This window comes from Vanellus vanellus (genome assembly GCF_965231255.1).
Source record: "Vanellus vanellus genome assembly, chromosome: Z".
Lineage (NCBI taxonomy): Eukaryota > Metazoa > Chordata > Aves > Charadriiformes > Charadriidae > Vanellus > Vanellus vanellus.
Window position 1 is genome coordinate 64,996,862 of NC_138908.1, and position 14,428 is coordinate 65,011,289.

Below are 14,428 nucleotides of genomic sequence, written 5' to 3' on the forward strand. Positions count from 1 at the left end.
TTAAGGCAGAACAGCTTTAAGAGCAGTTACTTTTCTGTTGCAGGTAATGATCAGTGAGCAAGAAGCAAAGAAAAATAGCTAGTTTCATGTGGTAGCAATTCCCTGACTGCTGGTATAAAAGCAGAACAGTCTGCATGCAGACAGGAGAAATGAGTCCATTTTTTTTCTAACACTCATTTTTTTCTAAGCCTCAAGGTGTTGTCATCTGTGTCTCCCGATGTTTATTCCAGATAAATTAGACTCTGCCCCCTTTTCATTTTTCCTCAAGACTGGGAAAACAGCTGGGACAGGACCCAGTAGACTACAAACAAGGAGTGATTTTCTGTGCTAAATGAGTGTGGCTATTTTAGGGTTCATTTAGCTATGTCTAACAAGAAAGATAAGAGGCGATGGGATGAAATACTGATACCCAAGCAGAAACCTGAGGCTGTGAGTCTGTATGACTACTACACCACCTTTTAGATTTATCAGCTTGGATCTGGATACAAGTTTGGGCAGGGCTGTCATGGCACTGGGATGATGCAGCAGGAATGAATTTCACTCGAATCTCATTATGTGTTCACAGTATTATATGGTAAGGTAGATTAACATGGATTTACTAGGTCCCCAGCTTGGTTCACCACTTACTACAGCAGTTTTGCACTGTGTGCCATTTTGTACTGTAGATACCACATTGTCCTTTATCATCAGGCAGAAACATTTTGAAATAGAAGTCATCCTGGTGACACTCAAAGTACAGCTTCACCTTCATCTTTCTCTTCCTCAAGACTTTCTTAAAACTACACCCAGAAACAAATTTTTCAGACTGAGGCTACTGAGGAATAGCTATTAAGTGTCACTTGGAAGGTATCAATCCAGTGAGGCATTAGTTGTGAAAGCAATTTTTTTTGTGGGATGGACAGAAAGAAGATGAATATGGCTCAAAGGATGACAGTAAGACAAAGCAAAGCTATGTATTGCTAATAGATCTATCAAAACTCTCAAAAAGGAGCACAGGCTCTGAAATGGTCAAAGAAAATAATTTTTTTACTGGGGAAAACATTCCTTGTAGTACATAATAGTTGTTGTCTGTGATGCTTTATGTTAGAGCCAAAGATTGACTGAATTCAGTTTATCAACTGAATTGTTTGTAAGTGCTTTACAATGGCTTTAAATTTCACTAACCTTTTCTGGAATTAAATGCAGAAATACTCACTGAGAATTGAAGGGTTGATGAGCAGTGTCAGAGAACAGATTCCTGTGAGAGGAGTAGAAGCCCTGTTCGTAGGAGAAATACACCAAGCCTAAAAATACTATTTGTGACCAAAACCCAATTGGTAGAAATTTCATTCTATGCGGTGTGTGTGTATAGATACATAAAAAATATATATAACATGCAAGTTTCATTATGTCCAGTGTATATTTATACAGTGTGCCTGTAGAGCCATGCAGATACCTAGATGTAAAAAAGAGAACTTTTTGCTTAGAATTTTTTATTCAGCTACTTTTATGTTTTGTAGTAAGAAAATGTGGGTGATTTATGGAATCATAGTTCATTAATCTTGTCAGTATCAGATAGGAGAAGGTATTAAAAGAAACCAGATGGCCAAGGCTGTCTTTCAAAGGCAGGTTGTCTTTTGAAGGTGAATGGAGAAGAACAAGGAGTCTTTAAACTATATGAGTAAGTAAGATCTATCATGGAAAATTCTTGGAGAGTCTCTAGGATTGCCATACAGTGGGATTTAGATCTGAGACTACACCTTTCTAACTCTGGAAAGCAGCCAAAACTACCTTGGTCCAAGCAAGCCCATGTAGACAATATAAAATATCATCCAAAGTTTGGATATATCACCCAAAGAATTTTGGGCATACAAGTAGATAAGCAAATGAATGTACGATACGCCTATATATGCCTCATATACTCTCTATGGCAGATTGGCTATTCCCCTGGTACTATAGAAGTCTAAATTAACTTTTAAAAAAAGTAGAAGCCAAGACTAGTTTGAAAGATAAGGTCACATCGATCATATTAAAATTTAGTATCTGTCTGTAGAAATCAACGGAGAAAATTTACAGTCAGTATTATCTGTTGACCTACACTTTGTATTATAATTTGCTCCTTTTTTTCTGGGATTTTTTTTGTAGCTAACAGATAACTGAATAAAAAGTGCATGTCCCCAATTACTGCAGATTTCTGAAACTTTGAAGGTTTTGCTTAAAAGGCTACCCAATTAAAAAAAAAACAAACAAAAGTTTCTGTAATCATGGGCTGGCAATATGTTTTTGAGTATAGACTTTGCAAGTATTATTTTGTTTACTCTTGAGTTATTTAAATTTAAAGAAATTGTAAAGAGCAGAATCAGCAGCAGATTCCCATTAACTTATTCGTATAATGTTCGATGAAATAAATATAGAACAACATATTGGCCCAATATTTTATAGCTTAGTGTCTCCCAAACTCTCAAGGCCAGATACCAATAGATTTTGCTAAGTGGATGATTTTGATAGATGGACCAATAGATTTTTCCTAATATGGCTGCTGGGTAATTATTCAAATGAATAAAAGAATGCTTTGGAATACAGACCATATTGTGGAGGAAAGTATACATTAAAGAAATAGCATATTACCTACTACCAAATAATAGAAAAATTGAGTAATATGAAATGATTGTGCAAAATTAACAGTCTTTGCTATGAAACAGATAGTAAGACATAGAACCAGCCTTGCCTAAAAGTTTGGAAGAAAGTAGAATTTCTCATGAGTGAGTGGTAAATCCACATCAATATCTGAATTTCCCTAACATTCACGAATGTTTTCATTTAGTAATCCTATTCTGGTTCATTTTAATTTTAAACATACCACTCCAAATCACACTTCCATTACATATGCCCTCCTTCTGCAAATATTTATGTTATTATCTGTAGACTGTTGACCAATCTGCAGAGTTTATTCATTAATGTCAAGTTAAGGAGGTTTTGTAACCTGTACAGAAATATATCCTGGTGCTTTCTAAAAATCAGTTTTTACTCAGGAAAAGTATGTAATAAATATGAAGTAAGGATTCTGTTAGGAGCCAAATTTTATATATAGGCATGTAAATTATTTAGGCTTTTATATGTATATATACGTATAAAATGCACTATGTTTATAGTTAATAAATTTTATGATTTTTTCCATATTTATATGGGTAATTTGGCAACAGCGTTAAATTAAATATTATGTATAGTGTCCATCCATATATTTACCTATATGATTGTTTAGCTATAACAGATAATTACAAATATTTATAATACATTTATGATTGTTAATCATAGCTTGCATTACAGTCCACATCATTATTATGAATGAGCCAATTCGGTAACATTCAAAAGCTATTTTCAGTGCCAGTGTTCTGGGATATTTTCTTCAACCATTAAAGGTGTTATGTTGTACTGTGTATGGTCCTGAGATATTTGGGCATAGATACTGTAATAGGAGCATAAACCCTGAAAGGTCTACTACATCCATGGGTTTTGCTTTTTCTCTTTCCTGGCCTTGGATACAACAGCGATGTCTGTACAGAGGTGATGATCCTCAGTTTTAAATTGTTCAGTCTGTAAAGATGCTAACATTGAATCTCTCATTGCTGTTATTTTGGCCAAGCAGTTAGCAGTGACAGCATGTCTGAGATCTTAAGTTTTCAGAGAATGCTCTACTATCATTGATGTCATTGCAAACAGAAGATTAGTTTGCTATTCTGTGATATTAAAATACAAAACAGTGTTTAAATTATGTTGTAGATTGCTTTACAAACATCTCCTCAGACACTACGCTGGAATACTGGGATGAAATGGCATCAAGCTTAGCTATTTCATAATTGAAATTGGTCCCCCTGTGTCCCATAAAACCTCATGAAGTGAACCTAAAATTAGGAAAATGAGTACTGGTAGTATCTTGTGGAGTAAATGGAACGTAAGGATGAGTTTGAGATCATCTTATTTCTATTGCAGACACTAAAGGTTTATCCACACTCTGTTCAAAAATGTAAATACTCTGCAGGGACATTCTGTAGATTTTTTGACCGTGTATATTCTTCCTGTATAATATAAAATCACAAAGCACAAAAGCGATTGTGAGTAGAAATTTTCTTAAATGGCAGAGATGAAGGTATTTGGGGATTCTTTTCTTTCCTATTATCTTTTTTGCATCTACACAAAGGGTTTTTTTCACTTCTGTAGGGCTGATTGAATATAACTATTAGATCTCTGTTTATAACGTGCTCCAACGCCCTTATTCTTCTTGCACACTTTTGGTTCATTCCCCTAGATTTAGCAGATATTTTTCTCAAGTGTATGGCTTTTGCTTTGGTGGAGCAAAGAGAAAGGGAGAAGAACAAGGACATAGACTCGAGAGTATCACAGCATTCCTGAATCCAGTAGAAGTGTTCTGGAAAGGTTATATGATCCTCAGCCTGTATTCATCCTTTGCACAGCTTTGGTGAGACCTTTCATTACCAATAGAAAATCCCTGGTTTTATTAATGTGTTTTATAATGCATGCTATTTCTCTTCGGAAATACTTCAATTCACACAATACGAGATTCTCACACTAAGTTTGTAAAATGTGTCAGTTTTGTTCAGCTAGTTGAGAGAAACAATAGAACTGAAGCAGAAGGAAAAAGAAACAAATTTTTAGTCTGAGACGTGGTGATGTAATATAGCTGATAAGCGAATGACTGCTTAGTAGTAATTTTCTTGCTTTTTTAACACTACAACAATATTTCATTATTGTGAAAATCCTGTTGTTAGAGCAGAAGAGGCACGTTTTTGTATTTTCTTCACAGATTTTGACTTACATTTCTGCAATTACATGTCTTGTAGAGACAGAGTAGGTATAGACTTTAATTTACAAATTGAGTCAATGTAAAGATTCATATCAGATTATGTAATCTAATCTGTGCGGTGGTACATATGCCTATGGAGAGAGTCACCGAAGGTAATGAGGGGTTTTAAATGATGTGCCCTTGGCTGTCTGTTTACAGGATCACAGTTTACTGACCAAACTCTTGCACTGTTGGAATTGATGGAAATGTTCCCATCATATGCAGTACTAGCTCAACCTGATGTCAAATGGTAAACTTCATGTGGCTTGTTTAAGCAAAGTTCCTATCTGCAGTTTGGTCCAGACAATGCAGAAAAATCAGATTGTACTTCAGTTATTTTCATATTGGAGTTATTCACATGTACTCCCCATACATGCAAAGTACAAGACTGAAATATTTTGGAAGAATGTAGAATAGTTTCCCAACTTCTGCTATTAGAAAATATATACGCTTGAAATAATTAAAACTGGAACAAAGGAGCAAGTACATTATTTTTTATGCCAGAACCACACGGCTGATATTTTAAAGGTAGATTTCAGCTGATGGGGTGTGTGTGTGTGTGTGTGTGTGTGTGTGCGCGCGCGCAGGTGAATCGCACTAAATTCATTGGGATGAGTGATAGAATATCATATTTTTTTCTGTATTTACCCAGTTATTGCCTTAGTTGCTGTTTGCCTTCTTCTGAAATGGTTGGCAGTTGTTTTTTTTTTGTTTGTTTGTTTTGTTTTGTTTTCCAAAGGTTTTATTGTAGTATTTCAAAGAATTTAATAAAATAGGGTTAAAATGAGAACATAAAATGTGTAGCTAAAGGGGGCTTTTTGCTCTTTTTTTATCTGCAGATGAAAAGTATATAAAATCTGAGATCTCCAAAAAACAGTGTAGAACATTCACTTCTGAAATTATGTTTCTTTGGCAAGGTGCATGGAAAAGATTTGGAAAAAAAAACAAACCATAAGTGCTGGCAAAATTTTTAGGAATGTCGGAAAAAAATTTAAAGTGTTGGCATAAGAATTCTTTAAAAATCCTCACTTATTCACATGTGAAATGAAAGTAAAAAAGCATCTGTCCTCTTTTATGCACACTGACTAAATAAAACTGAATCATTATATTTACCAAAGTACAAAGATTTCTAAACAGAACTCTTTCTGCATTTGGCTTGCTTTGTTATTTATTCCACTACACTAAAATATTGTGGTTGAATATGGACATATTTTGGAAAAAAAAGCCACCAACCACCAAACAAAACAGTGAATATAAAGAAGAAAATATTAAATTTTTCAGAGATGATATCTTAGTTCTAACATGAAATTTTTAAGACTAGAAGAGATCTTGGATCTGTACAATGTTTTTCGCTTGCCCTAGTATAGGTAAATTTGAAGATCATGCAGAATTTTAACCACTGTAACTATTCTGTTCCCTCAAATGGAAGAAAAGCATGCATGTTAAGGTCCTAATCCTATAAACATTTATTCATACTGAAATTTAAATGTATTTTATATAAACCAATTGAGCTGCTCATATCTTTGATTGTACTCAGCTGTTTGAAGGATCAGAAGAGTCATTAAGAATTGTAAACTGAATTTCTTTTATTTGCTTAATTTGTTTATTTTCATCCTATGACCAAATGTAGCTATTCTTCAGTGAAAACAAATAGGAATCTTAAAACAAAAATGAAAATCAGTCTTGTGTGGCTCAGAAATTATCACACTTTAAAAAAGGATAATGTGTGAAATCTATTTAACAATCTAAAATAAGCATTTTTGTTAATAATAATAATGATGAAAAATTATTTTAATATCTTAATTCCCTCTAATTATTTTTTTATTTTTACTATGGGTGTACCATCTTACTGTTTGTTTATTGCAATCATACTTGTTTCACACCCAGTGCTGTTAAAAGTAAGAACTAGATACATGATATCATTACTGTGATTTACAGTCAGTAGAATTCCTAATTGATTTGGTCCTTTATGTTGAACAGTTCGGGCCGTGGTACTTGCCTTGATAATGAGCCTCCCAAGCGTGACTTTCTTTATCCAGCTGTGGCCCCAGGTCAGGTGTATGATGCTGATGAACAGTGTCGCTTCCAGTATGGAGCAACATCCCGCCAATGTAAATATGGGGTAAGAAGTCTTAATCCTTATGCTGAGTGTTCTGCTTAGTCATTTGTATATATTCCTTTTTAACATAAATCTTCAGTTAGATGCAGTAGTGGGTTACAAATTTCCGATAGCGTGTCTGGTGCCATCATACGTAAGCAAAGGGTACATTTTAATCCTTATGCTGCATCTTTTGCTTGAGTCATTTGTGTGTACTGTACACCAAAATGTGTGGGTAACAATGAGCTGGGGAAAGCATTCTTTAATTTTAGGAAAAAAAGGAGCCCAGAACACTTGATCCTGCTCCTTGTAATTTTCCCTGATTTCAGTTAAATGATGTCAGGTTCACATTGTATTAATCTTGAAACATGAAATCTGTTGTGTTGGCTTTAACTTTTCAATTTAAGGCTACATTTTGACATTACTTTTGTACTTGTATTAATTTGTCAGGTCTGGTTTTCTTTTCTTTTCTTTTTTTTTTTTTTTTCCTCCTTACTTTGAGTTTATTGTGTCTCACACTGTTCAGCTCTCTTTTTGGAAAGATGAAGTACACTTACGGAAACAGAGGAACATGAAGCTAGATAGCTAAATAGAATACCGAATAACTAAGTACTAGCAAAGCTTTGGCTGCAAGTACCAGTGTGTAATAATTAAAGTAAATAAATTTACAGTAGAAATAAAAACCTGCACGCTTAGGCCATTACACAATAAATTTATAAATACTTACTTAAAATCTTGCACCCCAAAGTATGTAGTAAAAGGATGCATTCTGCCATGCTTGTCATCAAATAATCAGCGGAGACTAAATTAAATAAACCTTGAAAGCATAGCTAGTGGTTTAAAAGTAAATAGTTTTAATAATATTTTAATTTTTAGATTATTCAAATAAAACAATACAATCATTGAGTTTATACTCTATTTACTTCTATAAATGCTAGCTACAAAGAAAGTCTGTGTTTAATATCCCTGGGATGATTAATACAGTATTGTTCCTGGGATGCTTCTTTGGGAGATCACGTTGTGCGAAGGATTTAAAAGCTGTATGTAGCTGGCTGACTAGCTGACTGGGGCTTCTACTCCTGATCCCTCGTCAAACCTCTTTCGGCCTTCTTTGTTCCTCTTTAAGTTCTCACTTTCCACCGCTGTTCTTTAAGGGCCCTTTTCCCTGTCACTACATCTAAGTAATACCTTTCTTTTTCTTTTCATTTTTCGTACAAATTCTCACCACACGCACTTTTTTATTTTCAGACTAAGGAAATATTCAGGTATTTAATCCATGATTTATAGTACAACCTTTGGAGATATACTGCATTTTAAATTAAACTGGAAAGTTAATAATGTGCAAAACCTGGCTTGTCCACATGTATGTTATTTTTTTCAAACACCATTAAACTATGTAATCATTGTTGTGGTGATCACACTGCATAGTACACTTTCTTAAACTGGTTTCTAAACCACAAACAATTGAAAGTAATGAAGATGTGTAGGTAATCTTGGCTTTCTTCCTTCTGCTTTGTTTTTGTTTTAAAGTCTTTTTTTGGGGATTCCCTTATAGTTACAAAAAAGAGATTGACACTTAATTGAGGCAATAGTTAAAAGAAGTTATGTCTTCATGTGACGTTAGAAGTCCTCTGAATTGATATACTGTACTGTGTTCCATCAGTGTGCCGTCAATGTGAGCATAACTTTTAAGTGTCTCAGGAAGAACCCACTATTTTTAATAAAAGGATTCAGTCTGCATGTACTAATATAACAGGTTATTGCAGAAGTCTGGTAATACCCACACTAAGAAATGATATGCATTTAAAATAGCATCTACGTTCCAAAATTTTTTCACTCTCACAAGTAAACAGTCAGTGCTTTGGATATTCCTATTTGATGTGCTGTTCACGTGAAGATGCCATTAATAGTTCATTGATCTTATTCTAACAGATCTACGTGCAGCTATGCACAGAAGAACATAGTAAAAATCCCTAATTAACAGTGGACCTAGATCATATACTGACTTCTGTCTAGCACTTCTTTTAGCACTTTTTATTTGAAGTGCCTGCTAAAAAAGGGGCAGAACAGGTTTTCCAACATGAGGTTTGCTGACCCAGAAGGAAATAAATTCTAAACTGGAGGGAAATATCAGAGAAAATTGCTTGCCTTTTTCTTTTGCTCATGTTCTTTACTGATTTGTGATGGTGACACGTTACAGGAGAAACAATTGAACTCTCAAATCATAGGCCAAAAAATTACAAGTCTTCTTTGACTTCTGATGTAGCCGTCGAGATACTTGTTGTTTTTAAAGTAACTTGGAAAAATCTTCATGTTCTTTCTGCTTTGTCATTCTGTCATAATGTCTTACTGGCCTTTAGAAAAATTACCTCTTTCAGCCGCCTGGCTTTAATATTACTCTGTGTTCTTTGCCTTTTCTCCCATAGTTCCTCATCCATTCCCTCTGTATGTTTATTTTAAACTGTCTGTTGCTTAGATCATGTCCTAATCCTGCAAAGAATTTTGCACATTTAAGTACCTGAAGCCCTTCTCACTTAGGAACTTGCAGTTGAATACATGGAGAGGTGTTTGAATGATTAAGACTTTTTGTGTGTGTGTTTACTTACAAGGTGCCAATTTGACCTTAAAAGGAGCTCTTTGGTAGTTGTTTCAATACTAGTGTAACTACTAGACCTAATTAAACTGTTTAGTCACTTACGGACAGAATTGTTCCAGCAAAAGCATTGTGGCTATTGATCAGATTTCCCTGCGTTGATCAAGCGCATCAACTTGGACAGGAATTCCAAGAGATACTTTAGCAATTTGAGTTAAAAAAATCATGGAATCATGAATTTTCAGAGTTGGAAGGGACTTCCAGACATCATCTAGTTCAACTCCCCTGCTTAAAGCAAGATTGCCTAGAGCACATTACTCAGGACATAAAATAGCATGTTAGCAAGTAGACAGTGATCCTCCTAATGTTACATGTGCATTGTTCTTTATACTTTCCACCATTTCTGCTACATGGGCAATTTTAGAGAATTTGAGTGAAGAAGTAGATAGTTAGAATAAAGAATTGAGGGCCAATGTCTCAAGCTACTTAAAATATTTCACTTACAGGCTACACTTTCAGATTCAGGAGAACATTACATTATGACCTACAGTGAGCCAAATTGTAATGGTGTAAATTTCACCATATAATACTGATGAATAGCTTTTTCCTAAAGGCATTACATGCTTTCAGGTATCTTACTGGATTCACTGCATGGGAGATTTAGAGGTTATTAGGAACAGCTCTAGCTCTTGTTCATTTATGTAGCTACTGGATATGCTACATCTTCTAGGGTGATGCAGTATGAATTCTGTTCTGCTGTTGTCAAGTGTGTCTCAGTTCTTTACTCTGTTTGTATGCCTCTTCCGTTGATAGTTCAGAACCTTTTTCAATCCTTTTGTTTAGGTGAGTGAGTGTAAGGAGAATTTTTCTCATTGAGTCCTTACCTCCTTAACCTTTGAGCATCTGCCTAATAACAGTTGGCTCTTAGCTGTCTCTGGGTTAACTCAGGAAAAAATTCCAGTCTTGACTTTGAACTTCTGTGTTTTATGAGTTTAAGAAATACCTGGAATATGCCTGACGGTAACTTACAGATTTTGTGGTTCAAAATAGTGCTTTGCTTTAGAGCTGGTCCCCACATTTTTAGGACAGAGGCTAAAACCTCAGACATTTTAATAGCAGTTAATATTTTATGCATATGGTTGATACTGCTGTGGTGCATTTTATGATCTGTGAAGCTGTTGGCTGCTAGCATGGGTTTCAGAGATGGTGACTTACAATTCTTTGGTATATTGCTTTGCATTTTGTGCTTTTCCACCATCATCAGTGTCAGTAGATACTTTGAGTAGGGAGAAACTGGGACAAATTTTCCTTTCCTTTGCATACATGACTACACTGAAATCAGCAGAACCACTCTTCGTATTTCACACTAGAGTTTAACACATCAGGTAATATATTTTAGCTGATGACAGGTAGCTCTCTTCTTTGTCATGGTTTTAGGTTTGCAATTAAGTTCCCCATTTAGTTCGCCAACAAAAATAGGTTTACACTCAAATACCAGTTTTTGTTCAGATTTTATTAGTGCATTTTGGAGGACAGATAGAGTTCAAGCTATGAACTTACTGCTTGTAAACAGGCAGAATGAAGATATATTCTCAGAATAAGGAGTCCTGCTGCCTTCAATAGCTCCCTTGTGTTAGTTGTGTCTAGGAATTTTTTAATGAGTTATGGGGAGTGGCCATAAAGTTAATTATCATTAATGGAAAGTTGCTGGGAAGGTGTTGACTACAGAAATACAGGACATGCAGTTGTCATACCTTTGCTACTTCCTAGTTTCCCACATGTCAGTGCAGAGACAGAACAGTTTAACTGAATTAGTTAGTAATAACCAAAAGAAAACAGCATTGGTCAACTAACTTTCAAATCCAGGAGATTAAACAAATTGTTATACACAACGGTTCTACAGTATTTCTTCCAGGACAAAGAAGCCTGAATTACAATTGACCCGTGTAATCAGGTGATATAAACTTTAATGTTAGTGAATAAAAATGCCACTTTTTGAATGAAGCACTAATGTGATTTACTTCAGTTAAATAAAGCTTGATGTAGGGTTTTTATAGGAAGGTGGAAGCAGTTTCCGGAAGCTGTTTTTTCAGAAGGAAAGGCAGAGAAGCCACTGGTGTATCTTTGCACCAGAACTACTGGTTCCCTTTTGTTCCCTTACCCATTGATACTATGACTAGGATTGTTCATTCAGTTGAATCTGTACATAGTACTTCGTAACTCACTGAAAACTGACTATTTTTCCCGTCAGCTTCATACGTTGTACCATAGCTAAGTCACTTTAAACTTGGTATTTGTTAGTAGAGCATAAGTAGATTTATATTACGTTACTCACAAATTGGTGTTGAAAGTATGTGTAAGTGAAGAGAAGAATTGAAGATCCTGGTATTATACTCTGTCATTTTTATCAACCTTTCCATTATTTTTTATTTCATAAGGTCTTGCTGGTCAAGTGCAAAACCTCTCATCACTGTTGTGCAGGCCTTTTTTATTTAGAAGGATTAAAGTTTTGAGCTTTTCTTGTGTAAGGACTTACAGGATTGTGCTGTAATTAAGAACACTGGAAACACTTCCAGCTTTGTTCTTAAAGAGAATTTTGTTCCCTCTTGTTTTTAAGATTAGGATGTGTATAGCCAAGGGAAATCCCAGAATTTTTCCTCTTTCTGAATCCTAAAGTAGTTTTACATCCTTCCTGTATCTTTTTCTAACAAATTCCCATAGTCTCCTTTCTTCTTTCTAGGACTATTTTGTCTCCAAACCCCCTTTCTCTTATGCTCTCTCTTTCTTTTTCTCTTTCTCTCACTTTCACAAGAAATGCAGATGTAACACCAATGTGCCTGGGTCTTACGAAAGCTGCTTAAAAAGTGCAAGGGCAAGCTAGTGATCAAAGCAGGAGGAGTGCGTTAGATTATAGTAGAAGCAATAATAAGATTCCAGATACTGGAATGTGGTTTGAATAAGGATGGGATAGGTTGCATGGGTTTGAAAGGGAAGATGCTACTTGGATGTGATTGACCTTGTTGGGGCTTCTGTAGTTTCCATAAGGTTCACATAAGCACCCAATATTTAGGAAAGAATGCTGGTAACGTAATACGAATGTACGAATTAAGCTTCGGATTCTATTTCACATTCTTTCAGCATGTTGTGATTCATAACATGCTGCACCACTTAATGAGCATTTGGTAGTGGAGCGCTAATATGGTAACTTTTGGGTGCTTATCTGAACTAAACTTTGAACCTTCTGAAGTTCACCCATAATTACAGTATTCTAGATTCAATTGTATTGCTGGCAGTATTTCAGCAGTGAGGCTGAAAATACTCTAGGTTGATGCTTTTCAGGTCTGAATTGTAAGTTACAATTCAAGCTAATTATTTTTATGCTCTATTTTAGCAAATGCTCATCAAGAGATGCAGCATATTATAGATTAAACGTGCTGAAATAACATAAAATCTTGATTAACTTTTTAATTTATGAACAAAAAATGAAACTCCCAAATTATAGTTTAATATGCATTGTGAATGTATTTCCCGTCTTTCTTTTTTTAGTATTATGGGCCAAACTGCTAAGTTTTGTTGGAGGCTTTCATTAGTGTTGAAAACTTTAGGAACAGCACAGCAATTTGAACTTTGCTCATATTACTGAGTTTTCTTTGTGCTGTATTGTTACCATTTCTGATGATTGTGATATAGGATGCTTAGATGTTACATAATTTGAAATGCCTATATGTAACTCTGCATGACACAACAGAAAGAGGCTCCATCATTGATAATACTTAGGCAAAAGGAAGATAATTTGATTTGCTGTTTTTTTTCTCTAGATGGGTTCAGCTTTGTTTAATTTACTGCAAATACAAGCATCCGAATTCCAAACTGAAGTCATGGAGCCCTAAGATACACCGTTACAGGTTGTCATCTATCTTGTCTTGATCTTGTGAAAGGCCTCAGCTTCAGTTTATGTTTCCTGGATTTTTAAAACACTTTCCCTTGTTTGCTTTACAAATTAATAGTTATTAAATCCACACATTTGGAGTCTGACTTAAAGGTCATTGATTGATTTTCGTATTACTCTTCTTTCTTAGTTTCAGTAAATTATTCACACAAATTTAATGTTGGCAAAAGATATGTTAGTTTCATCCTGTGTCCTCCAGTGAAGAAAGGCTACCCTAAAGGGTCACCTTATGTTGGTGGGTGGGTGTGGGTGGGTGGGTGTGCATGCATGCATGGGTGCGTGTTAGTGTGTGAAAAAAGCAGTATATTTCCTACTAGTGATTTTGGGCCTGATCCTTCTAGGGCAGTTCCTCATACGTTTTTAAGGCTGGCTTGTTAAAAACAGTTGCTTAGAGAGAGTCACAGATAGGATGGTGGTAGTGAGGAAATATCTCAAATTAATAACTGTGAAACTAAAGTGGTACCAGGTATAGGGTTGAGCTGGAGAACAGAAAGCTTTATGCACCTTAGTCAGAATTTCTCTGTTAACTTTCCAAAATCAGTTGAAAATAAAGAAGACATAGCCACAGTAGTACCTGGAATAATTCAATTTTCATTTAACGAAATAACAGCACAGATGGATTTTGCACTTCTTTTTAGATATCTTCTTTGTTTTCAGATAACTATTAATGGTATTTTTCATTTTATGTACAGGGTGGTGGAGAATGTACCTCAGATTCTACTCTTTCTTATAAATGCAAAACAGCATGGGAAAATAAACAACTCCTTAAATACATTTGGCTATATTTAAAAGCAATTACAAAAATACTTTAATTTCTTGTTTTTAATGTGAATTACATCTACAAATCAATACATTGTGTTATTTTAGTTAATAAATCCTCTGTGTTTTGCATGGTTTTCCATAAGGAGATATTCCATTGCTTTTTGGATATTGTATATCTGTCTCAAA

At 34.9% G+C, this 14,428-nt stretch overlaps 1 protein-coding gene across 1 annotated transcript in view; it reads left to right on the forward strand.

Annotated features, from left to right (window-relative positions):
* The window catches only part of ADAMTS6 (ADAM metallopeptidase with thrombospondin type 1 motif 6), a gene marked incomplete at both ends in the record, with an annotated part of 155,581 nt that overhangs the window by 74,655 nt on the left and 66,498 nt on the right, over window positions 1–14,428 (forward strand). The window contains one exon of the mRNA XM_082497197.1: window positions 6,821–6,962. Coding sequence (XP_082353323.1) covers window positions 6,821–6,962 — 142 coding nt within the window. The remainder of the gene's footprint in view (window positions 1–6,820; window positions 6,963–14,428) is intronic.